General features: G+C 40.4%; 2 protein-coding genes across 4 annotated transcripts in view; one reads left to right on the forward strand and one right to left on the reverse strand.

The window, feature by feature from the left end:
• The window catches only part of LOC147438921 (rhodanese-like domain-containing protein / PPIC-type PPIASE domain-containing protein), a 25,199-nt gene extending 24,981 nt beyond the window's left edge, over positions 1-218 (forward strand). Inside the window, exon 7 of the mRNA XM_086484877.1 lies at positions 1-218. This exon is cut by the window's left edge and continues 213 nt beyond it. The gene's annotated coding sequence lies outside the window, so the exon portion shown is untranslated.
• Positions 219-23,666: 23,448 nt separating this feature from the next.
• LOC147438922 (non-structural maintenance of chromosomes element 4 homolog A-like) overlaps positions 23,667-27,677 on the reverse strand; it is a 61,581-nt gene continuing 57,570 nt past the window's right edge. For 2 of the 3 annotated variants that reach the window (XM_086484879.1, XM_086484878.1), the window contains exons 7-8: positions 25,232-25,323; positions 23,667-25,149 (exon numbers count right to left, since the gene is read on the reverse strand). In XM_086484879.1, coding sequence (XP_086341005.1) covers positions 25,057-25,149; positions 25,232-25,323 — 185 coding nt within the window. In that variant the 3' untranslated portion in view covers positions 23,667-25,056. Of the gene's footprint in view, positions 25,150-25,231; positions 25,324-27,677 lie in introns of those variants that run through there. The other variant, XR_015184537.1, reaches the window with a different exon arrangement.

The raw sequence follows: 27,677 nt of genomic DNA on the forward strand, positions 1-27,677 counted from the left end.
TTCACGAATTCCATGCATGATATCGTGTTGCCTCAAGTTTCTGCATCATTCTTACAGAGGTAAGCTAGACTTGCCCAGTGTCTAGAAAAAGATGCAAGTACCTGATTTTTGTAGTCGTAATCAGTCGAGGTATGCAGCTGTCACGCTAGTTTGCAAAACTAGTGATGTATAACTGAAAGCATGTGATCTAATCTGTACAATGCCACTTTTGTTTTGTTTTTTTTTGTCTATGCAGCATTTTTTTTCAAATACTGACATGTAAATTTGTGGACCCAAAAACAGAGTTTCATGCTCCAAAACTCTTTATGATCAGGGAGCCCTTTCTTGAGAAAATTGCCATTCCATCAGGAAGATGCCCAGATTAAGCTTGCGAGTACTGATATTTATATACACATCTGAAAGTAGAAATCATATTCAGTGGCTTCTTGTGGTGTTTGTACTTGGGCATTAAGGCAAAAATAAAACAAAAGCTTTCACAAATATCCGTGCAGGTCATACATCATAATTTGGCACGCAGGAGATTTTTGTTTTAATCCTTCGTAAATTGTGTATCCTACCCACAAGACATGAATATATATGGTCATCTTGTTAAAGTGCTCCCAGCTGTAACAGGAAGTACTGATATAAGCGATAAAGAAAAAGAGAACATGAAATGCCACCAAAGTAAGGCGAATGATTATCCCATAAGCAATGTCTTAATTTTATGGCTAAAGAGCCTCATAAGGAGGTGGCAAATATAGCCATTGTCGGTGCTTCTCAATACAAATTTGGCAGATGTTATGCAAGATGCAGAATGGATTTTGGTATTATCAATTTTTTATATGATGCATGTATTTTAGAATATGTGGAATATATTTGGTTCCTTGATCGTAGTGTAATTAACTATACTACGTATCATTGTGATTAGTTTACTCTTTTGAGATTGTCCCTTGAACTTGTTGAGCGCAGTGAGTGTGTGAGAGCAGGAGGAGATGGGCACACACTGCAGGAAGTAGGGTGCGCAGCAGTTCGAAAGAGAGAGAGAGAGCTCAACATTAGAAACCCACAATGTTATGTTTTTAAGGGTTCTTTGTTTTATTTAAGTACACTTATAAGTTGTCCGACCAAAGTGGCCGGACACTTAATAAAAAATGTGTGTACTCACTTATAAGTGAGTTTTAAGTATAAGTATGTGTACACTATACAAGAAGGGGGGCCACAGGGGGCCTTTATCCCCAACAACCTCCCACTTAAAGGCCTAATGTGGTACCTTTAAGCAACTCCCACTAAGCATATGCAATGTTCATGTTGAGACTTTGCAAGACTTTTAGTGAGGACATCTGCAGAGTTGTCTTGTGTTTTGATCTTTGTCAATGAGACAAGACCATCATCCAAGACTTGTTGTATAAAGTGGTACCGCATGTCTATGTGTTTGGTACGAGTATGAAACATGGCATTCTTAGCCAGGCATACAACACTCTGACTATCACAACCAAGCATTGGAGCATGTACAGGAAGACCAAAATCCCTAATCAACCTGCCAAGCCATATGGCTTCCTTAGAAGCCTTTGTGGCTGAAATATATTCAGCCTCTGTAGTGCTCAGTGCGACAATCTTTTGCAACCCTGAACACCAAGAAATAGCACCTCTAGCAAGTGTGAAGACATACCCACTAGTAGATTTCCTAGTGTCAAGTTCACCTGTCATGCTCGAATCACAATAACCCCGCAGCGCAAGTGTACTCCCATCATAGCATATACATATGTCCTGTGTACCTTTCAAATATCTAAAGATGCATTTTACTGCCTCCCAATGTGGTTTGCCAGGGTTGGACATAAACCGGCTAACAACTTCCATTGCATGAGCAATGTCTGGACGGGTAGCAACCATGGCATACATCAAAGAACCACAGGTGGATGCATAAGGAAGGCATAAACCCATTTGTTAGGAATAGCTTTCCTTCTTTTGGGCAAAGGCACAAGCTTCCATGTATTATTTGCATACAATGATTGCATCTCAGATTTCGTAGCAAGCTCCAACTTACTCTTATCTTCACATGACTGGGCCTCTTTGTATGTAAGAGGTTCTCCCTCATCCGTCAACAAGACACAATCCAAAGAGGGTTGAAACCTCTCTGGTTGTCTTCTTATACGTGTAGACCGCCTCACCCAATGATCTACATTAACCGGCAAGGGTTCTACATCATACGGAACATTAACCCCATCAAATAGAGGTTGATTTTCGGCATTTATACCCTGCTGTAATTGATTTTCAGCATGCTGATTTTGACCCTCAGGTTGAATTTCAACATCCCCTTGCTGTCCATTATCATCTGGCTCAATGATAGCACGTTGATCCTCATGACCAGCATCAAAAGGAGCTGAATTTTCAGTAGAAAATGGCTGTGAAAGTGGTTGATCATGCTGAAATTTCACCTTTTTCTTATCAAAGTCACTGGATGTGGCATTTTTCAGCAGCTTAGGTTCATTAAATACCACATCCCGGTTGCGAATTACCTTATGTGACCCCGGAATCCAAACTCTATATCCCATTTCACCTTCATCTCCATAGCCCAAGAAGATGCCTTTTAAGGATTTCATATCGAGTTTGGTCCTCAAGTCAACAGGCACATGTACATAGCATTCACAACCAAAGACTTTCAAGTGGTCATATGAAGCCGGTTTGCCAGACCAAACCTCTTCAGGGATGCCACCATTAAGTGCACGATGTGGAGATCGGTTGCATATATGCACCGCGGTTTTAAGTGCTTCTCCCCAAAACAATTGTGAGAGATTAGCTGTAGACAGCATGCATCGAATCTTCTCACATAACGTGTGATTCATACGCTCAGCCACACCATTTGAAGATGGATTATAAGGGGCAGTGAGCTCCCTTTTAATCCCATTCTCATCACAAAAAACATTAAAATCTTTAGAAACATACTCCCTCCCATTATCTGTACGTATGCATTTAAGTTTCAAACCCTTTTGAGTACAAACAAAGGCATAAAACCTTTTAAAAACATTTAAAACCTCACTCTTGTCCTTGAGTAAATAAACCCATAGCTTTCGTGAACAATCATCAATGAAAGACACAAAGTAACGAGAACCACCATGAGTTTTTATTGGCATTGTGCATACATCAGAATATACAAGATCCAAAATACTAGCCCTTTTAGAGGCTCCATGAGAGTAAGAAGCTTTTACATGCTTCCCAAGTACACAATCATCACAAAAATCAAGTTTAGAGCTTTTTACATCAATCCTGCCAAGGGAGGAAAGAGTCTGCAGTCCCTTATGACTCATATGTCCAAGACGCTTATGCCAAAGCTCCATGTGTGATTGTACTTCTGCAATTGCAACAAAACGACCAGGTAATGCCTTGCAATGCAAATAGTATAAAGTACCCTTCTTATTGGCTCTCGTCACAAGCATAGATCCCTTTTGGATCTTCCACATGCCACCACCAAATGTAGTGAAGAAGCCTCTGCTATCCAACTGCCCAACTGAAAGCAAACTCTTCTTGATACCAGGCACATATCTGACATCATGAAGGGTGAGTTCCTGGCTATTATCAAGTGCCAGGTGTATGGTGCCAACTCCCTCAATGTCACAAGCATATTTATTGCCCAAATACACTTTTCCAAGGTTTCCTGCAGTGTATGAGGAAAAACACTCCAAAGAGGGAGTTACATGAAAAGAGGCACCACTGTCAACAATCCAAGATCATGACAGGCCATCATGAGTAGAAAGCAAAGCATCTATCACATCATGCTTAGTGATATGCATATCCTCAACAATCATGACATGTGGATCTAAAGATGCAACATAAAGATCACTAGTGTCTTTATTTTCATCAATCTCTTTAATGACAACACTAGAGATCACATTTGCCTTTTCAGGCTCACTTTTCTTAGGGGTAGAGCTGCCCTCTTTGTCATTTTTCTTGCGTTTTGCATTCATTTGCTTCTTGCGTTCCTGCTCTTTCTTAAAATACCTGCAATCGGGCTTTTTATGCCCCTTTCTTCCGTATTGATAGCAAGTAATGTCTTGCTGTTTTTCCTTGCTTTTGCTGCGATTTCTTTGCTTATTTGCAACATTTTTCCTTTTTTCATTGCGACCACGCACACTATAGGCTGATCCACTGCCACTCCCACTTGACTTGCGTCTAATCTCCTCATTGAGGATAGAGCCACGCACACCATCATAGGTCAAGTTGGAGTTGTTACTCAAAGAAACAACCAATGCTTCCCAAGACTCTGGCAGTGTCATAAGTAGAAAGATAGCCTTGAGCTTATCATCCTCAAAAGCCTGGAAACGTGAATCACTCAACTGACTCAAAATCCCACCTAAGGCATTCAAGTGATTAGAGACAGATTTGGACTCATCAAGCTCTAAGCTTACAAGCTTCCTCATGAGATGGACCTGATTTACAGGAGTCGTATTCTCATAAGTAGCTTTAAGCTTATCCCACACAGCCATAGCTGTGTCAAGTCCTTTGATGTCAACAAGGATATCATCAGTCACAGCCATCTTGATGTAAGTAATGGCTTTCCTGTTAAGCTTAGTCCAATCTGCATCTGACATACCCTCTGGCTTATTTGCAGACAATGCATCATCGCACTCTTTCAAGAAAAGAATGCCCTATATGCAATCCTTCCACAAATCAAAACCTGTACCATCAAACCTACGGATCTCACAGAGGCTCTTAGAGTCCGAGGATGACGAAGTGTCAGCCATAATGAGGCAAAACAAAAACTGATAATTTTCAGCCAAGAAGTACAATCACTGTACCGCAAAAGCAAATGCAAATATACACTGTAAAAGTGTCTGCAAGAGCAAATATAATGCTGTAATTTACTTCAAAAGTAAAATTTTCAGCAAGATGACATGTTGAGCATGTCAAACTCAACGCATAGAACAACCTCACATCAAGTATACATCACCAAATGCATTTGCAATGACCCCAATGATGTACATGCCACAGTTTCACTGCATAAAGTACATTTGGCAATACACATAAGAGGTGAAAGTTGCTCAAATAATTGAGTAAACACCTGTAGGCTCCACAAGCCTCAATCTCTCTGCTCAAATTGACCACAAATGTAAGTACATAAGTGAAATTTTGCCAAATTTTTCAAAATTCAGCAAAAACCACAAATTCTCACTGCTCAATTCTCCGCTGTAGCTTTGCCACCTGCACCTGTAAGGAGTAAACTTGATAGTTTTTGCTGAAATTAGCAAAAGCCCCAAGTTTTGTCGCGAATAATTGCTGAAATTTGACAAATTTCAGCAAAGTGGTAGAAAACCCCAATTCCAAACATAAAATTGGGTTTCCTAAGTGCCCTTTGACAACCTGTAAACCTGTTTTTGTTGTTTTTACACCTGAATATGCAGAAAATGGCATGTTTTTAGCCAAAAACAGCCCAAAAACACCTGTTTTGGACCTGTAATTCCCTGTTTTCAGCGTGTAAGCAACGGTAGTCGACGTACCGTACTTGGAGAAGAGAGAGAAAGCTGCTGCGCTACTGTTTCTAGAGAGAGAAAATCTGTGCAGGAGAGAGAAACTTCTTCCTACGCGCAAGAGATTCGCCCAAGGCACGTAGCCGTGCTTTGATACCAGTTTGTTGAGCGCAGTGAGTGTGTGAGAGCAGGAGGAGATGGGCACACACTGCAGGAAGTAAGGTGCGCAGCAGATCGAGAGAGAGAGAGAGAGAGAGAGAGAGAGAGAGAGAGAGAGAGAGAGAGAGAGAGAGAGAGCTCAACGTAAGAAACCCACAATGTTATGTTTTTAAGGGTTCTTTGTTTTATTTAAGTACACTTATAAGTTGTCTGGCCAAAGTTGCCGGACACTTAATAAAAAATGTGTGTACTCACTTATAAGTGAGTTTTAAGTATAAGTATGTGTACACTATACAAGAAGGGGGGCCACAGGGGACCTTTACCCCCAACACTTGTAATCAAGTTATAGATGATAGATATATTGTACATGATCTCAATTTTGATGGTGATATTATTGTGACATTTGGCACTTTGTTTCGTGGGTTGTGTAAGTTCAACTATTACAAGGAATGACTTGAAAATTTAGCTCGCACAGTTTTTGACTAGGCTTTTTTAGATGCAAAACCTTGGAACACACATTTTGGTCAGATGAATTTGGCAATTTAGTGACTTTTGTAGAAACTTGAGGTGGCTGTTATGCACTTCTATCTAGTTATACTCGTTTTGGTTCTCAGGATGCCTCTAATGTGTTAGATTAAGACACCATTGAGACATGTATGTGAAGGCTTTATTTTGGGCAAAATCCAACATTATAATTTTTCAGGATGGTTCTCTCCGCAAGCTACTCATAAATTGTATAGTGACATTTGTGGTCCAATGTATACTCCATTTGTTGTGAATAATCCGTACTTCATTACTTTGATTCATAATTACTCCATGCATGTATGTGGTATATCCATTGATAGCAAAGTCTTTTAAGTGTTTATGTACCTCAAGCAATTTTGCTTATGGTTGAAAATTCAACTGGGTGTATTGTGGGCATCCTCTAATCAAATTGAGGAGGGGAATATATGTCTAGAGAATTCGATGAATTTTTGACAAATTATGGCATAAAATACCAATGTACAATTTTGTATACCCTTCAACAAAATGGTGTCACTCAAAGGAAAAATAGGTTACCTATGGAGATAATACAATGTATGGTATTAGAGCAAGACGTCGTGCCTTGCACTATCAAAGGCGCTTTTGTGAGTGACTTTTTGGCTATTAAAGTGGTCTCATGTGCAAGGGCTTGTCCATACAGAAGAGCTCACCTTACTCCACACACATAGGCCCGTAGGGATGACCCTTCATTGAGTTTTGACGTCCCCCAACCGGGGCTTCAGAGACCGTAGAGATCCAAATTCAGTAGTGGCAGATGACCAGACTGAAAAGGAATGGCACTAGGTCGGGGGATTGTCAACAGGGCTAGGTAGGTCCCTCGTCTAGGTGGCCGTTCTACTTTTTCTTAATAGGAGTGGGTTCCTACGGAAAACCACTTCAGACCTGTGCAGTATGAGTCCACCTTAGACTCCTCCCCCTCCCCCTCTTTTGTGTAGGAGGGAACCCCCCCCCCCCCCCCTCCTTTCCTCCAGCTACTGGTTTTGAGCACACTCCTATTGCACAATGCTCCTCGGGCAACCCTTTTGTTGTGAGTAGGCTAGTTTGGGAGAGGTAGCCCTTCCTTTGACCTCCCCTTGGTGGGACCTTTTTAGCTATGCCTTCACTTGATTTCTTGGTGACCCTGTGCTGATTCAGAGGTGGATTGCTTTCAGGTTCATATCCTATTTCTTGCGTCATGTGGTACAGATGCTCTAGACTATGCAGCAATGGGATACTCTTTTGCACTTTGTGGGTCAAAACCATCAGGATTGGACCTTAGATTTGTCACTTGGTTGGCTCTAGACTCACGCCCTTGAGTTCTCTCACCACATTGGGAACCTTGGGATCACAAATTTCGTGCAAGACTTTGTGGTTGTTGGCCAAGATCACAATGACTTTGCCTGATGGCACAAGTTGCAGACACATTATTATCCTCTCTTTTTTTCTAGACATGCAGCTCCCCCCTTGCTATATTTATACTCATGAGGACTCTTGGGTAGAGGATGTGGCTCAGAGGACTGCACGGGCATCTTGGGCATGGGTGAGGTATGTGATGTAGACTCGTTTATCTTGAGGTCGATTGGACATGCATTACTCCCCATCCAAACGGGCCCTGAAGTTTGCTCGCCTGGATACTGTAGTGCCATCAATTTTCTCTCATTGACCCCATGAGGATTGCTCATGAAATATCAAAGGCCTTGGAGGACCACGGTTTGTGCGCTAGCGCGGTTATTTGAGAAAGGAGCTCCAAAGATGCCTTGTGGGTGGACCTATTGATTTTCTTATGCTACAAGAGCATCATCTGTGTGAGAGCTGCAGTCGACGTTGTGGCAACATTTTGCGAGGTAGATTTGAGACATTTTGGCCAGCTACTTTTGCGGCATTCAGGGCAGTGTATATTACCATTGCGGACTCATGGCAGTAGGCCATTGTGTGCAGATGTATCATTGTGCCACGCAGGGCCCAGAGTGTCACCATGCAGGTTCAAGGTACCCTTGTGGGCTTCTTGAACATTTATGCGTCCAACCATACGAGTACATTGATTGAGTTTTGGTCACATATTGTGGAGTCCTTGCCTCACGCAAAGCAGTGGTGCATTGGGTGGGACCTCAACATAGGACCCCTCAGATAGGATTAGAGACACCCATGCTACTGTTCACGCGGCTGAGTTGGCTGCTTGGGAGTGCCTATGTATGACTATGAGGATTTTGGATGTATGGAAGCATGCAGGCTTTGTACGACCCTTTATGTATGACTATGAGGATTTTGGATGTATGGAAGCATGCCGGCTTTGTACGACCCTCAGGTAGCCTCTCTTTTTCTCGGTCTGACCGTCAAGTAGGGGGCGTGAATCTATTGAGAATAGATTGGCTCTATGCTAGTGACCACCTTTGTGACATGGGCGGTTTAGTATGCATCTTGACAGGGACTACTTTTTTTTTATCATGCACCAATGATTCTTACTGTGTTAGATAGACAGAGGAGTGGCAGTTTCATGCTACGCATCCCAAAGAGGATTTTACTGGATACTGAGCTCAAGGAGCAAGTTGTGGAGCTACATAGAGTTTGGACAGAGCAGGGGACCCTGCTGCCATTGGCCTTGTGGAGTTTATTCATTTCTTCCTCTAGGAGTCTGCAATTTGCTTGACTGTGACCACGGAGGTGGAAAAGTGACTTCAATGGGGGCATTCCCTCCTTACAATAGATGTAGGAGCACTGCCGAGGTAGCCCTTGGATGGAGGACAAAATGCAATAGGCTCGACAAGAGTTGCCATCAAGGAGCGATGCCACAAGTTTGCCTTACATCTCTACTGTGCATCGGGAGAATTGATCAACTGGAGGAAGACAGTGGGTTTCTGAGTTGGTAGTGCTCCCATACTTGATTGGTTGCCATGGAGAGGGCTTTAGGGACACCAGTATGTTACTTGGGCTATTGGGGTGATTTGGATCTATCAATAGAGCTATAGATTGCTCCTCTTCTCCTTTCCATTGGGAGGAAACTGCTCCATTGGAGCTCAGCACGGCTTTCTCTTGCTAGGAGGGTTGTGGTGGTCAACTAGGTGTTGTTGGCTACTATGTGATACATCACGTCTTGCTAGGTTTTCTCAAGTTCTTGCATCAGCTAGCTAGAGTGGTTGATCAAGAACTTCTTGTGGTCTAGACAAGACACACAATTGGCTCAGGCCAAGGTCTCCTAGAAGGTCATTACTTTACCTTTCTCTCAAGGAGGGTTGGAGATCATTGACCCAACATGGAAGATTAGAGCCCTCATTGGGAAGATTGTGGTCAGAGGACTTCTTTCAAGGGAGGAGCCCTGGAAGGAGTTGTTGCTACACCGGATTCGGGCCGGAGTCCCATAGATGGGCGGAGGCCCTCCACCCATTGGATTTCTTGGAGATGCACAGAGTAGGCTTGAGCAGGAGATGGGAGGATCGTTTTTTTGCAAGCCGGCTTTGGTCTTGGGAATATCTGCGGGGTGGCTTTGAGCAACACCAGCCCACATGCATTGAGGAGCAATTGAGGCAGCCACTTGTTTGGAACCCTGTGATCATGACACAATGAGGCCATATGGTAGGGAGCATACCTCATGTCTCTTGGGGTCACATGGCAAAGGGTCCAACCTGTACTTTTGGGGACTGGCTACAATGTACTTTCTAAGGAGATTCAACACATTTAGCTGGATGGCATGAGGGGGGCACAAAGCATGTGTAAGTATATTATAGAGCTATACATGTAGAGTGGAACACGCCTTTGGAGCTGACAACTCGCTGTTGGATGGGGGCCTTCACATGAGTGGAGGTCCTTATTTCAGTCAGGGCTTGCTCAATCACATATTCCTATAGTTTCTTCAAGGTATAGAGGAAGGGCCACCTCCACAGAGTCATTCTTGAGGCACTTGAGGTGTCCAAATTCTCCGTTCAGTGGATCAAAGTTGTGGACATCAGTGGGAGGACTTGTGTCATCAACCTCGATCCCATCAGATCTTCAGTCAAGGCAATGATGGCTGTGGACTTGCGAAAGCTTCCCCTTGGTGCAAGTGCAATGGGACCCAAGTGAGTGGTTTTGGTGGGATTCGTTTGCTTCCACCGGATCACTTGGGGACCCTTTCTTCCAATACATAGCTCGATTGGGTCGCCATATGTTGCCAACGAGGAGAGAGGCTCCTCATGTTGCAATGCTTCACTGGCAAGAGGAGAGGCTCATGTCTGAGTTCTTGGCAAGATTTTGGGAGCGCTTGTCAGAGATGGCAGGCATCAGTGGCTGGTTGCACATTGAGCTTTTGTGGTTGGCACAACAGTAGTATGTGCTACCTGTAACCACCCACTCGAGACTCATCAGTGGCACTATCTCTAGGACTATCCCATGGTATAGCAGGTTTGGCTTCAAATTCTTATTTTAATAGCCATCTAGTACACTTGGGGTGTTGTAGCTTGGTCCACACTCATGGGCCCAACACTTTGTTTTAAGATGGCTTCAGTCAATAGGGTGATTTTGATACAGGAAGGCCGACCTATGAACAGCCACAGAGTTAGTCCCTCAGGAGTGGAGCAGAGATAGAGAGTGGTGTTGGCAGCTCTTCTGCAACTTGACATTGTGGTTCATTAGGCAAGCACGCTGCTTTCACATCTTCGAGGCTCAACCCGTCGCACTGGCACAGAGACCTTTCGTAACATTTGGCTGGAGCTGACATTGGCACCGCCCTTCTTCACCATGGTCCATGGTGTGCCTAGATGTTAGTATCGTCCACCAATGTGGATGTTTCCTCCCATTTCATGATTAGCCATCATTGTACATATCTTGTGTTTTCATTGGGAGAGTCTCCCTACATGTTGATGTAGCCCTCTCTAGTAGGGGCAGATTGTAGCCTATTGGGAAGTTTTCTTAACCAATGGAAGGATCTTTTTCTTGTAAAAACGAAATGCGCCACTTATAGAGATGACTTGATGCATGGCCAAAAGCAAAGGTTTCCTACATGCGTTTTGGCTCGAGTCTATCATGTATGTTGCATATGTACTAAATAGGTGTGTCATTAAAGCGTTGTAGTTTAACCTCACTGCAGTTTATCACTCCATATGAGGCTTGACATGGCAAGAAGCCGTCTATTGGTTACTTGCATGTGGTTGATTGCTTGCCTTATGCGTTTGGTGTTTGAGAAACAACATGAAAACTTGGATGATGAGATTGTGAAATGTATTTTTGTTTGTTACAATTTAAAAAGCAATGGTGAAAGGTTGTATCATGTGCAAATGAAGTGTACCTTGATTAGGAAAGACGTCGTTTTTACCAAAAAAAAAAATTTCTCTTTAGCATATACCGAGGAGACAAATGAGCTCACGTAATATATATGGTACATTGTTTGCCTCCATTTAATGGTGGGAGTACATATGTAAGTTGTAATAAGGCACATGTGCAGCCTATGCTAGTTTCAAACAACATTACACATCAATCATTTTCTAATGTAGATTCACCATATGTAATTGATGAAGATAGCGTTGAAATTGAGTAGGCTAGATGCATGCAGAAATTGCTAGTGCAAACCTTGCGTGATAGTAATTTGAGTGCACCTTTGTCTACTCATACTTATTCAAGTTCTTATCATGTCTCATTTGCATCAAATTGTTATGTTTTGATTGTGTCTAGTAGGTATGATTAAGAAGAACCTTTGCCATTGGATACAACAAAAAATTCAAAACATTGGTTGGATACAATGCAATCTAAATATGGTGCTATTGTGAAGAATGGCTTATGGTCTATATGTGACGCCTCCCAGAGAAAAGGCTATTCGTACTAAGTGGGTTTTCTTGTTAGAATATAAGCTTGATGGTAATGTTGATTATTATAAGGTAGACTTTTGACAAAAACATTGATTTTGATGAGACTTTCTCTCCCATTGTCGTGTGATTACCATTTGTAGCATTTGTGCACCGACATATAGAATGTAAATCAATTAAACGTAAATACTACCTTTTTGAATAGTGATTTGCATGAGAAAGTGTCTGTAGTGCAGCCCTGTGGTTTTGTTTAAAAAGGGGAGAAAAACAAGGTGTGCATGCCTAGGAAGACTTAGTATGGTTTGAAGCAAGCTCTACGCGCTTGGCATGAAAATATTCATGCTTCCTTGGCTACACATGGTTTTCATAATAGTCCAACTCAAAGTATTTTGAATGTCAAGCATACACATTGTGTAATTTGGATCATTGTGCTCTATGTTGTTCAATGTTTCTCACTAGAACAAATGAAACACATATTGCTCATTTTAAATATGATTTGAATGCCTCTTTTGAAATGTCAGATTTGGGGTTTTGCATCATTACTTGGGCATACAATTTAACCACATTGATGCATGTAGTGGTTTGTGCATGAAAAAGTTCATGTAATACAGCCTCATGGTTTTGTTCAAAAAGGAGAGAAAAGATTCACGCTTCCTTGGCTACACATGTTTCTCATAATAGATTAACTTAGAGTATTTTGAATGTTAAGCATACGCATTATGTATTTTTTTATCATTGTGCTCTATGTTGTTGAGATGTTTCTCACTAGACCATGTGATTTTAAAGTTGATTTGAATGCCTCTTTTGAAATGTCGGATTTGGGATTTTTGCATCATTACTTGGACATATAGTTTAACCAGCTTGATGGAGATATTGCTTTGTGTTAGACAAAGTACAATGAGACATTGTTTGGCTTTGAAGATTGCAAGCCTTTCTACTCCTATGGAGACATGTTTGTAGCTTACTCTACATAATTCTAGAGAGGCTACTTTGTTGTTGCTCTCTATTAGCAAGCTCTTGGTTTCCTAGTTTATGTATGTATTACGAGGCAAATGTTCAGTATGTCGTCTAGACCCCTTAAGTGCTATACTCCTCAGATGTTTGCAAAACAACAAGTAGCCATTTTGCCAGATCTAAATGCTCCTATGCACACTCACCTTCAAGCAATGAGGCCAAAGAGCCTTCAAGATTGTCTCCTAAGAGTCAAACCCTTAGCTAAAGAAGTGGCTAACTCTCAAAAGGGATCCAAGAAATAGTTCTAGAGAGAAAGACCCTCAAACTAAAATCAAAGACCAACTAACCCAGCCTATCAATTTCATGTAGTTGTAGCTCAAGAACTTGAAACTCCAAATTCTGATCTACATTGTTTTGATTGCAATGAGACATGAAATTTTAGAAACACTTCTCCTAGGTTAGCTACAAATACATGAGTTCAAGGAAGGGGGGCCAGAGAGCTGATCAACTGTTGGGGAAGACATGGTAGACAAGGAGAAGGATGTGAAAGAGCTACTTCAAGAACTCATGCTACCATAAGAAAACCAACCTTGGAAAAAGAGCAAAAGAAAAGAGAAACTCTACATGCTACTAACAACAACCCTGGGGCACGTCAACAATATGTTATCCTTAAGTACCTCCAAATCACCAAGGTGAATCATTTGAGCTTCTCATTGATTGTGTTAGTAATCATTCTTCTTTTCCACTGAGATGTTTAAGGAGATTATGGCTTAATCAATATTTGGTAAAAAAAACAAGTATATAACTAGAAAACGCAAAGGAAGTGAAGAATAAGTATCATGTTCTTTGTATATGTGAGAAAAGAATAAGTATCATGAATCTTAAGCATTACTTCATATATAAAAAATTGCTCTGAAAATGGAAAAATCTAGACCCTTGGAACCCAAATTGAAACCTTAATGTAACCTTAGACTTTGTAGATCTTTTGAAAATTGTAAGGATTGAAAATTACGCATTTCTATTGGCTAGGATGGATGAGATATCACATGTTTAGCACAAGGAGTCACATGGGGGGTTGTGTGGCACTCATATCAGGCAAGGAAGCAACCTCAAGACATGGAAGCCCAAGAACTTGACCAAATGGTAGTGTAGAAGCAATAGGTGTTTTGCAAGACCCCTTACTCCTATAGCTTCTACTAGGACCCCTGTTGTGGCAGAAATACAAAAAATACCAAGAGACCTCTTTCTCTCTCTCTCTCTCTCTCTCTCTCTCACACACACACACACACACACACACGCGCACACACACACACACACACACACACACACACACACACACACACACACACACACACACACACACATGTTGGAAATACTCTACCCCAGGTGAGACGTATTATTCTCTCAAGGGAAGGGCTTCAAAAAACCACTTAGAGATCAATACCTCAAGTGGATTTGCGAGGTAGTCAAGTGTTGGCATGCTAAATTTTCCTTAGATACTTTATGTAACTATGTTAGGTGTCCCATTAGGTTAAAATCTCTATTAATTGCTCACCTTGCTTCTTAAACAAGATCGATCATATTTAGTAGGTTATACATGATAAATCTCAATTGAGTAATAAGGAATGATAATTATGCTCTCATTATGCGTATTACATCATTAAATCAATCAATATATGTACTAATATTTAAGAAAATTATTGATGAGCTTAATTTTGATTACTTAAAACTGGCTAAACTATACCCTAACTAAGAAAAATAAAGTTAAAATTATATTCTGTATTGCATGAATAAGAGACCTGCATCATCAACACTTCTCAATTTTCCACACACCTAATTCTTGGGCTATACAAATAGAGAGGAAATTCCTTTCGTGATAATTTAAATTGAATCCAATTTCTCCAAACCTTTAGATTGTTTGGAAAGTCGTTGATAAAGTTATGGTGCTTGATTTTACTCTGTGTAATTTTCTATTTAATTTTAGAATTCTTAATACATTTGATTACTCATATAACCATTAAAAATGAAACCCTTGTTAAAGAAAAAGGAGTCTTTGACCTTAGCAAAATGTGGTACTTTTTTTAGAAAGTGTAAAGCTTATTCACTATTTAACTTGGCCATTTTAAGCTAAAATAATGCTAAAAGTAGGCTTTAAAATGAGACAAACAGCTAAGAAAAATTCAAATTATATAGCTCTAGTAACTATCTATTAGAATAACTAGAGATAAATAATATAAATTTGAACCTTCTTCTTATTGGTAAATTCATCTTTATATATAAATTAAGTAGAAAACGTACAAGGATAATCTAATTAATTACAAGATAAATATGGTAGATAGTTCTTAGGTATGTCTACCTATATTAATTATCAAAGAGTATAGTTAATTTCATAGAAATATAAGAATTAAGTATCTATGATAAAGTTCGTCCTAAAATACAAATAAATAAAAGAGACTATATCAAAGGAATATAGTATAGCAGCTACCATCGACATACAGTATGGCACCATATAAGAGAGTCCAAAATCAAGTGGTGAACGACCATAAGATTGGTCCTAGCAATGAGACAACACCAATGGATTATATTTGTTATTACAAATGTTGTATACTCTAGCAATGTCTTTCATACATTGCATATACATGACCATAGAAAATCATCTTAAGCAAAGCAATGACTGAAACATAGGGTTTATCCTTGGAATCACAACATCTCGTCATAAACTAGGAAGAAAATATTTGGAACAGGCTGGTTGACTAGGAAGAAATGTTTTCTGAACCTTTAGGTATGAGCTCTGGCAAGGGGCACCCTTTGTCCCTTTTTAAGGTCTGCTCCAACATTTACTTTTACAAGGGGGAGACAGAGCAGATGGACCCCATTGGTATCTAAGCTCAACAAGAAATTGAAACTTACATGGAATGGAAAGAGTGGTCCTACAGGTTCGGGTGTTTATGGGCTTACCCTTTGTCCATAAACTAGAGTTGTTTGATGTGGCTTATCTTACACCAAGGGCTATGGAAAGGTGTCAAAGCCAAGAAAATTGGCATTTTTAATGGTTTGTGCCAAAGGTGTAAAGTGCATGAAGAATCCTTGTTCCACTTATTCATCGGTTGTAAATATTACACTCTCAGCAAAGCTGAACTCCTCAAAACATGTTCTATTCGCCATTCCAAACTCACTTGGAGATCTATTCACTTATATCCCTCTTTGGACATGCATTAGAGGTCCTTTCTTTGTCACATTTGGGTTGAAAGAAATAAGGCTACCCTCTTTCTCTACTTTTGTTGTTCCTTTATTCCAAAACTTTTGGCAAATTATGACAAAGATGCTCCAGAGATGGCTAGTCTAGTTCAAGAGGCATCTTTAGTTGATGCCAGGCTCATGAAAAAATGTCTTAGGTAGTAGAGATGGAGGAAGGTGGTCGTGGCTTTTTAGGATCCTGCTAGATTACTGTAAAGTGTGAGCTTTGTCCTAAAGTGTGAGTCAAGGAGAGAAGAGTGGAATTATCCCACATTCTGTGGAGCAAGGCTCTAGAGCTACTTAAAGATCATTTCATGAATGAATAAACACAACTCTATTTTGCACTACATGCTTGTCTATGGTGAGCATGTGCTAAGCTAAGTCAATACTCAAGATTGTGTTTATGAGTCCAAGCTAATTCTATCTTGGAACCTAATTCACTTGAGTGATAATCTTGCTTACACACATGCTTGCACTATGTTTCCCTTTCATCCACCCTAGCTAGCATGATCCAATTCCTAACAATTACAAGCCATTACCAATTATCTTTTTTGTTGTAACCTGCCTTAATTTTTTATTTTATTTTGGCCATTCCTCTATTGGCCAAGGTTGCCCCTGTCCTTCCTTAGGGTTTTTCTATACTTCACCTTTTTTTTTCTACACATGATGCCTGGCATGTTTTAGAAAGCAATTTTGGAGCCAGGGCCAAAAGAAGTAAAGTTAGTCTCAAAAAACAACTTTACAAGATCACCATGATTGAAGGGGAGGGCTTCTTGCTAGCCTAGTAAATAGGCTTAAGAGCATTGTCATGCAGCTCACTTACATCGAGGTCGAAGTACCAGAAGATGACAAAGTGGCCATACTATTGAGTGCACTTCCACCTTCTTATGACCACTTAGTCACAATTCTTGAAGAAAAAGAACTGGCTCCACCTTTTCAAGATATCATCAACTCAGTCCAAGTAGAAGAAAGAAAGCAAAGAGGTTCATCAACTCCATCAGAAGGGGCCTTTATCAGAACATCCTCAAGGGGAAGACATTCTCCATCAACATCATTAACCGGAAGAAAGTGTTATGAATGTGGAAGAATGGGACACGTAGCGAAAGACTGCTACACAAACAATCCTTGCAACAAATGTGGTAAGAAGGGACACCCACCTTCTCGATGCTACTCAAATGGAGGTTGTAGCAGTGGAGAAAGAAGCAGTAGTAGAAGCTACAAAGGCAAGAGACCTAACAAAGGATCAGCTCATATGGTAGAAGACGAAGAAGACAAAGGAGAGACCAACCTTGTCTTTTATGAAAACGTACTTTGAAGATGCAGCCTCTCTACTTGTAGGGGAGGACTTTTATTTTCCTGTGTGGATATTATCATCCTGTGTGGATTTTTTCAGCCTGTGTGGACTTTACCATCCTGTGTGGATACAAGCTTATCATCCTATGTGGATCATGCATCTTCAGTATTTTGTCATAGTCCAAACCTCAAGGGGAGGATTGTAAAGTGTGAGCTTTGTCCTAAAGTGTGAGTCAAGGAGAGAAGAGTGGAATTATCCCACATTCTGTGGAGCAAGGCTCTAGAGCTACTTAAAGATCATTTCATGAATGAATAAACACAACTCTATTTTGCACTACATGCTTGTCTATGGGGTGAGCATGTGCTAAGCTAAGTCAATACTCAAGATTGTGTTTATGAGTCCAAGCTAATTCTATCTTGGAACCTAATTCACTTGAGTGATAATCTTGCTTACACACACGCTTGCACTATGTTTCCCTTTCATCCACCCTAGCTAGCATGATTCAATTCCTAACAATTACAAGCCATTACCAATTATCTTTTTTGTTGTAACCTGCCTTAATTTTTTATTTTATTTTGGCCATTCCTGCATTGGTCAAGGTTGCCCCTATCCTTCCTTAGGGTTTTTCTATACTTCACCTTTTTTTATAATTTAATCATTACTGTTCTCTAAAAAATATATGTATATACTTCACCTTTTTCATAATGTAATCATTGATATCATTGCTTAGGGGCTTTTGTAGACTTCAACTTTTCTATAATTTAATCATTTATGTTCTCTTTAAGAAGAACTAAGGCCTTCTCCTTTTGCAATAATGACCTCTTTCATGTTTAAATCCATTTGTCACTTTCAAATCCTTTTTATTTTCCAAATTATGTTTAAATGACCTCTTTCGTGTTGAATCCATTTGTCACTTTCAAATCCTTAGTATTTTCCAAATTATGCTTGAAATTTTCAAATGGTACCACCAAAAAAGTGCAAAAAGTGGGACCACAAATGTACATGCATTTACCCTTCTCTTCCTTTTGGGTGCCTTCGGCTTGGCTTGTCTATATTTAATCTTGGTTTAAGACAAAAATCTAAGTGAGCCATTCATTATTAGAAGGGGTCTTAATTCAATTAGATCGTAAATATTTACAATGAGCACATATAGAGAGAGGAGGCATCTTCATGATACATAAGAGTATATTTTGGGGACACACTCACTAGAAACAAGGACATGCCACCTGCAACAAAGAATCTTGAGAACTTGCCTATTTATGACTCTTTTGAAAAACAAACCTCCCCTTTTTATGCTTATACAACTTGCAAAGACAAAGAAAAATTATATCCCTAACTTATGTATTAGACTTTGCGTGATCCCTCTCCCTCACAAAAACAAAACCCAACATGATTCCATGCAACAAGAAAGACCATATATTGGCTAGTTTTTACTTCATAGGTGCATCCTAGTAGCTACATATATTGTACTAAAGCAATATTTTTTCTTCCCTTTTTTTCAAAATCTATATCTATATGTAATTTAATTGTTATTAATGCAGTCAATAGGGAGAACTTTTGTTCTCTTCTTTATATACTCTACCTTTTCAACTATCCCCAAACACCCCACCCCTTCCCCTTGAAGTTTATATCCCACCTCCTTCCCTAATTTATACACTTACGTAGTCCCCCCCCGCCCCCTCTCCTTGCACTTATGTGGTATGATAAGTTTTTGATGGTCGATCCCTCAGGGAGTACATGTGGCAAGAAATTTTATCTTTCTCTAGGCATGTGACTAGAAAGGCAAAAGCTCCTTAAGGCATACACATGGTTTGGCTAAGTGCAAGAACACATAGATGGGTGCATATATTATTTTGTTGGAGAGTTCTAAGTCAAGAATTCTAGGCTCTCACTCCAACAACCCTCCCCTTGAGAGCCTATGATTGCCTTCCTTGAAACTCGAGGTTCTTTTCTTGTAATTCCTTGTCTTAAACGCTTGATCATGGTTATCTAATGAACGTATCTTGACACATCCACAAGAGGGCACATGATTCATCATGGCGGATTTCAATTTGTTTCATAAAGGTAGTCACTAGGATACATCATATATCTCACCAATAGAAAATACAAGCATGACTAAAAGGGATTGATTTTGTGACAATGCCAATTATTTTATTTTTATTTTTTTAATGGATAGATATTTTATCTTCCATGAAAAATATGTATCTGTTGTAGGTATTCTAGTGGTACCCATTGCCAATTGTAGATTTATATTATACTTTCCTTTATGTTCATGGTGAACTTCAAATCATCTCTTGCAACTTTCCTCCACTAATCACCTTTAGCCTTTTCCCAAAATGGAAAGGCTTGGCTTTTGCTTTGGTCAATGTTGCATGGTGTATGAATTTTCTATTCCTTATCTAACATCAATATGATACCTTTTTCCTTTTACATTCCAAGGGGTGAACTAAAGCAAAAAGTAGAACTCTAGGTTTTTGTGCATCAAAACCCTAACCACTACCTTAGAATTATATGCTATATTTGTTGTATACATTGCTCATTTGGTGTACCCTAGAGGTGTGTGTGCACCATTGTCAAAACATTCAAAGCTTCTTTAAATTACAAATGGTAGAATCCCATATAGTAAAGATTGACCATTGGTTTAGGTCAAAGAGGATTTTTGTTGGCACATGAAGGTAAGCCCACAAAGATCCCTATCCACCATCGATATTTTCAAAGCTCCTCCTTAAAGAGGATTGCCATGTGTACATGAGGTTGAATCATAAAAGATTGCCAGCATGATGCCCAAAATCTTTCAATAGTGTCATGTTTGTAATAGTATAGCCATACCAAATTGAGGCTTAGGTCATAGTTGAGGAATGACATTTTAGTGCAGCACCCTGTGTAGCAAAAAGATAAGGGTTGAAACAACGTTTTTCACTTTCTAGATGAAGATTCAAGGCCAATAATGCTTGATTCAAAAGATACACTGCCACAAAGAATGTAAGTACCTTATTGGGCCTGGCTACCACTATTGACGGGCTACTTTGACACAAGTGCTCCAAATTGCTACAAGTTGTGGCTAGATGGTTGGAGTTCAGAAATGAATCAAAGGTGAGGTGCAAGGCGATGAACAATCAAGCATTATGTGATGGGCTAGTTTGAGGCCATGGCTTCAATTGACAGAGGGAGGTAGATGGTAGGAGGAGATTGGTTTTGATTTGCAAGAGAAAGTTAAGCTAGAAGTGCGATTAGTAGGTTCTCTAGTGTAATTCATTTAGTCAAACTACGATATTTAGTGATTAGACATTATTGAATAGACAATGACTGGATTCATAACAATAAAATAGGATAAATGAAAATGATGGTTGTGAAGCATAGATTGAAACTTAATAAATGAGTATATTGAGGAATGATAAACTACAAATGGTACTCATACTCATATTGAAGCTAAGATTACAAAACAATGCATCCTAGAGAATAAATTTAATTGTATTAATTAGTACTAATTAGTCGACGCAATGGCTAGCTAAAGATAGGTAAATGATCAACAACTACTTATGTCCAAACACCTGAAATTGTGATGGTTGTCCCTATTATAGTCTTCGACATGATCAACCTTCTAATGATGTATTTTGAGTATTAGTTGACATGCCGCCAATAGCCTCTCTTGAGAGCTTTTTCCTTCTCCCCTCTTGAATTTTGATAACCAAAAATTACTTCAACCTTAGAATAAGATTCCTCTATCAAGCTTGATTGCTCCAAATTGCTACCAAATCAGTATGAATTGCTTCTATTGAGACTATGGTCTTCACTAGTCTAGCTTTGAGTGATAGCTTGTCAATGCCCTTGGCTTCCAAACACTCGGGTTTCTCTAGCTTCATCTTTGTTAAACTTTCCATTCCTTAGTCCATTGGTCCACCACCGTCTCTTTACTCCTTTTGTACATCTACAAAGTGGATATACTTGCTATATTTATGATAATTGAAGTCTCTTCTTCATCAACCTCTTCCAATGCCAAACTAACCTCTTACCTCATTCATACATTAGTGCTCACCCTAGAATGTTGTACTCTAGTCTTGATAGTTGGTCCAAGCATGACCATATGCTACCAAGATGTACATTGTCCACACTCATTTGTTCTATGTTTAGTACTCTTGCACTATATGCACCATATCTCTGCCTTTGATGGAAGTGATCTTATCTTTGTAAGCTCCTACATTTTCTTTGATAGCTCTTTTACATGCTTTATCCAACTCCCATTCTTCTTAATCTTAGCAATATCCTCCTCATATTGGCCCCTACTGGCTCTACCTTTAATAAAATCACTTTATTTCCGAGATTCCCCTCCCACCCTTTCCCTTTTTGGTACCCCATCCTTGGGGCCACCTTTGTTGTCACGGGTACTTAACATGATTGAAAAATCTACACACCGGCCTACTATTGCCTTGCTTAACCTTGCCCATCTCAAAGAGGATCTCTTCGTCTATGTTATTCTCAATGCATTGTTGGATAAATGCCTTCCTTAATATAAGATTACTATGGACCTTGGAAGTTGGATAATGGTAGTATCGTTTTGTGGCTCTATCTTTTAGTGTTGATAAGTCAAATGTCGTTATTGTTTTGTTTTAAGATCCATACTTTAAATTGTGATTGGAAAAGCTATATCAATTAAAAAATGAGTGTACATTCAACCTCAAGCATATATTGTGCCTTAAGAGGGGTGGCTTTTAGGAATAGCAAAGAATCATCGGCAAATATTTTGGCCAGGAGTTGTGGCCTTGGGAATGTCCCATTTTTCAATGCTTGTTTCGAGAATGATGACCCAGGCATGAGAGCCAATAACAAAGAAGAGAGGGGCAAGAGGGCACCCTTGTTTGATTGACCTTTTGACTGCAAACGCACTCACAACTTTGTTGTTAAAGAGAAGTTCTAAGGAATTGGCTGCTCCTAGAATGTGTACCATCTAACACATACGAGGACCAAATCCTAGAGCCTAGAGGAGTATACATTCATGTTTGCTGAAGTTTGCAAACTCTATTCCAACCATTGCGACAAGGATGTTGTCATAAATTGACCTACCTTTAACAAAGCCATGTTGGTGGGCACTTTAGCAATGATTTTGTAAGCAACTGAAATCATTGTTATTGGCCACCAGTGCTTTAACCAAGTAATGTCACTATTGTTTTTAATACAACCCATTTGTTATAATGCTTGTACCATAGTCATATGAACATCAAGCATCATTTTTTATTGTTAAGTCCTTTGTGCACTCGATCATGCTAATCAACATCAACGGATGCATGAATCAGAACCACCCCAATTGTAATTGGCCCCCTTTTCACTTCGGGAGCAGCTCTACAATAATTCTCTCTTCTAATCAAAATTCGAAAGTGCCTAGGTTTTTTTTTATAACATTGAGCGGCAAAAGTATTGAATCAAGCGTCATTGCTTTCATAAATGCCATTTTTTGCTTGGCATAGAGCTGCCTCTTAACACTACTTCACACAGGCATGTTCAAATGTTCAAATGGGATCAAGGGTGGAGGCAAAATCAAGGGGCGCAAAGATAGTGGCCCAACCCGATCCCCGACTTTGTAAAGTTGCCTCTACTTTACATATCTACCCCTTATTTACAATATGACACACTTAAATCCCTCATATTTCAACAATCACATGCGGGTGTAGTGGTTAGAGCACATGGCTAGCTAGGGGGACGATGTTGGGCGTATAAGTCGAATTTACAAGCCTACCCGAAGATATTTCTAGCTTTGAAATGACAATTTCCTGAAATTTACAAATGTGCATCGGACGGTCCACATGCTCTCGGTCATAGATCCCCTGTGAAGATACCCGTGTGATTTAGTGTGGAGGAGCTACAGAGCTTGGTGAAATAGGTGAGAAGACGTACCCCTCTCTCTCCTGATCTTGCTGCAATGAATGTACTTTTCCATGGTTTGATTAAAAAGCTTTGTTCTCCCTTTTGCTGTTATCAGAGAAGCCATTGGCTTTTTCTTGGTTCAGCAGCAAAGACTGCCGTAGACACCACTTTGTTGACGTTCTGGAGAGGCACTTTTGCTGTGCGAGCATGTCACTCCCGGAGGAAGATTTCCTAGCAGCCTTGAAGGACGTCTAGGTACGAGAGGGGAGCGGGGAGAGAGAGACTAATCTTTTCTGTGACATCGATCGTCTTACTGAAATGTGAGTGAGAGAGAGAGAGAGAGAGAGAGAGAGAGAGAGAGAGAGAGATTCTAATCTGTTTTGTAAGATGGATCGTCACACTGAGTGTGGTTCTATTGTGGTGATGGCAAGCGCATCTGTGTGTGTGTGTGTGTGTGTGAGAGAGAGAGAGAGAGAGAGAGAGAGAGAGAGAGAGAGAGAGAGGCCATCAATCTGGGAGGAGATGTGAAGTTGCTGCTCTGAAGGAGAAGGATTCTTCTTGTATTGCGGGAGCCAATTGCCAACAAAGAAAGAGACTTAGCCTCCAGCTGCAGCATTTGTGGAGATCACTTTGCCCAAGGGGATGCGCGATAGAGGGAGATGCAGACATTGGAGCAACATGGTAAAGGTAGCCGGTGGGCAGTGAATTCTGATGGCCAGCCAATCTTCAGCTTGTTTAAAAGCTGAGGCGGCTTCGTTTGCTTAGACATTACCTTCGAGCTGCTGTAGAGAGCTGGATGGCCAGAGCCACACCTCTCATGTGCTCATTACAAGAGAATGATGCCAGCAGGATGGTGCCTGAAACTGGCAAAAAATTACCATGTGGCTGCCTTCAAGAGTAATTTTTCTCGACGGTGCTATCACCGCTATGCAACAGATGGACTTCCCCTGCATGGATTGCTGAGGTTACAAACCAATTGCTGGTATAGTTGGGGAATCATTGCTGCCACTTCAATCTGTGACGTCCGGTGCAAGGTATAATTCACAAAATTAAGATAAGTGACTTCTGGCGATTTTGTTGGCAGTCATTTTGCACTCTATAAGAATGCGTCACAACTGTCCATCTGCAACCCTTCTTTTTCTTGTTCTGGCTGGCCACGTTGCCTTGTTGCACAGACACTTTCGGAAAATTCAGAGCTTGCTGAGTATGCAGATAACATGTTGCCTGTGATATGTTCAGCAGCTATTCTTGAAGAACTGCACGTCGCTTTAGCTTGGCTTTTCCTCGTTATTGGTGCTAACATCGACCAGCATTTTTGACTATGGCATCTTGGCTGGGTTTCTCGGATGGTTTTACTTGTTTGGCCCAAAGACCCAACAGCTTGCTAATTCCTCAAGATGGAATGAAAAAAGGTATTACTTGTTAGCAAGCTCTGAATTTTCCCAAACAACTCAAAGACCCAACAGCTTGCTAATTTCTCAAGATGGAATGAAAAAACATCAAAGTTTGTTGAGCCCTCGTATTATCTGCAATGTATAATGACATAATAGAATCAGGTTATATGCTCAAATTGAAGCACAGATTCTCCTTTGAGAGCTGGCACTAAGCTGCCAATCTAGAGACCTTTACAACACTTCTACGGAAAGAATGATGGTGAACTTTCTCTTCGGGGGTCATTTACAAAATCAGTGTGAGGTATCAAGGTAACATAATTCGGGACTATAAACAATATCCACACTTCTCCCATGCATTGCTGCAAAATTTGTTAGAAGTAAAAATTGGGCATTCAAAGTCGCCTCAAATCAATCGCTTTCTTTGTCTACCCCCTTTTCACACGAGCACTCAACCCTTTGTTGCAACCTTCTCTATGTGGCATCAGCTCTCTGCCCTCTTCTACAAAGTCTTTCATGCCCTGTGGAAACCGGAGTAATCAGAAAAGGTATTACTAAGCAACTGAGAGGTGTCCACTATAATGGAACAGAGAAGATGCTAACCTGCCAATCCTTGAAGTCAAACCGGAAGACAAACTGACTCATTGCGCCCTTTCCCAGCTCTTGTTGATGCTGTGATGGAAAATTCATAGGACCTGCACTACACTTTGTGTTAGCTCCATGACGGTACAGTCAAAAAAACCAAGGCAATTCAATGTCTTGCCCTCCCATTCCCTAGAAATCATTGTACATCTACATACTACATTCACAATCAAACTATTCAGGAATTCCATGAAAGAAGTATCAAGCCTTCAACATTTTACCACTTAGGACTAGCGATGGAAAAATATAAGGTGAACTGCTAGAATCTGCAAGGCTTGAATCAATTTTAGTACTTCAAACAACTGAACAAACTAAAGCGAACAAGAGTGTGAAGAAAGAGTCGAACGCGGGCCCTGGACTGCTGCTGTCAGCACCCTCTGTTGGCTATATCCAAATTGAAAAGCAAGAACTGCAAGAGCAAGCTAAGGAGTCTCCCTTTGTGTGTGGCACAGGAGCAGATGCAAGCAGCAGGTACATAAATGAGATGCCATCATCGCTTTTTTGATACCAACATGCCTTTGAACTCTATCATAGACAAAGAAGATGAAGAAGAGAAGGAAGAAACCAAATAAGAAAGACCTTTGCAAGTCCCAAACCATGTTTGGTAGCAAGTAGCTTCTTCATTTAGCAAATGATTGATTGATTTACTGCAGATGAGAATGCGATGTATGACTATGTTCCTAGTGCATCGACAATTCTATATGGATGAGATGACTGGATATTGATCTTAGTGCAGCAAAAGTTCCGAAATGATGAGATGGCTAGTGTAGGGGGCTGGCACCACGAGCCAACTGAGAGACAAACTGGAACAGACTTCTAGCACTTAAAAAAAACTGAAAACTGAAGGAAGAGAGAGAGAGAGAGAGAGAGAGAGAGAGAAGAAGAAGAAGAGAGTTTTAACGCCATAGGAAACTATCCCAAAAGACCTTAAAGATCTAGCCGACGACGAGAGTTGAACTCAAGACATGTTATTCAAGAGGAAAATGGCATAACCAATCTACCACACTTGGGTGATAGAAAGGTTATACCATTTTCCTCTTTTTTTAGCGCCCATACACACACACCCACACACACACCCGAGAAGAAGAGAGTTTTAACGTCGTAGGAAACTATCCCAAGACACCTTAAAGATCTAGCCAACAGGGAGTTGAACGAGAGAGAGAGAGAGAGAGAGAGAGAGAGAGAGAGAGAGAGAGAGAGAGAGAGATGAAATGAAATGTTATATTAACATCTTCAAAAGGCCAAAGTGACCTATGTGACCAGAAAGTTACAATGCGGTGTATCTGATACAAAGTCAAATTAACAAAATAAGTTAAACTAGGATAACAAAATATAAATACCGGAATCCTAAACTAAGCTGATAGGTGTAAAAGGTGAAAGGCGTGGAATGTGTGAACTAAGCAGTACAATGTGTAGACAATATGGAGGGAAGTAGAGATCCATCTTCATCTGCACTCTGGACGACGAAAAAGTATGGCTCAAATCCTTTGTTGTAGCCTCTGTCACAAAGTGATGACGTGGCTACCGACAGTAGAAACCCTAATTTCTGCCAAAAACCCTAAAATTCTTGCAAACCCTAATTTCTGCCAGAAACCCCAATTTTCGGAAATCACGGAGGCGGAAAAAAAAATTAAAAAAATTGAGCGACACAAATCCCTACCTTTTGGCTTTGCAAGGAAATTGGAAGAGAGATAAAGAGAGAATATGCTTTATTTTTACTCTCATTGAAAGAGAGAGAATCTGCTTTTGCTTTCAAGCTTTTGGGGCTCTGCTTTTGGGCATCCCTTGTAACATTTAAATATGCGGTGAGGGCCTCACTTCTCAGAGCATCTGGACGCGGAGTCTGAGAGTGAAACCCTAACCGCTCTTTGTACTCTAACATTGATTTTAATACATAAAGAAATACGGAAAGGGGCGCCAATCTTTGGGGCCAATATCTCTAGGCACGGAACTCCGTTGGGCCAGTGTAAATCTATTGTGATCTGTGAATTGTTTTGAAGTGGTTATTTGGTGCTGTCACGATTGATTCTTGACTTGGAGTGTCCAAGTCTGTTACAGGCTATAGCCTCCTTCGAAACTATGTAGCTCCTCTTCTCCATCGGGGTCATCTAGATCTCCCTAGCTCCAATGCTCGGTCTATGAGAATGCCAGTACTGCGGGCAGACCTCTCCACTGTTGGCTGCTGCTCTATCTATTCTTCTAGGTGTACAATATCTAGTGTAAAGAAATCTATGATCTGTCTCTAGGGTTTCCTCTCTTCAGCTCTCCTCAATAAAGTTTCTCTATGCCTGTGTAACTCAAGTAGATATAGCCCAAGACATCTCTGATCCTCATAACTCATGACCCTAGATAGAAGCCCAAAACCTTCTCTGAGTCGACAATGAAAACGGCCTCGTATCGTATAGTA

This window comes from Adiantum capillus-veneris, chromosome 16 (assembly GCF_014529385.1).
Source record: "Adiantum capillus-veneris isolate H3 chromosome 16, ASM1452938v2, whole genome shotgun sequence".
Classification (NCBI taxonomy): domain Eukaryota; kingdom Viridiplantae; phylum Streptophyta; class Polypodiopsida; order Polypodiales; family Pteridaceae; genus Adiantum; species Adiantum capillus-veneris.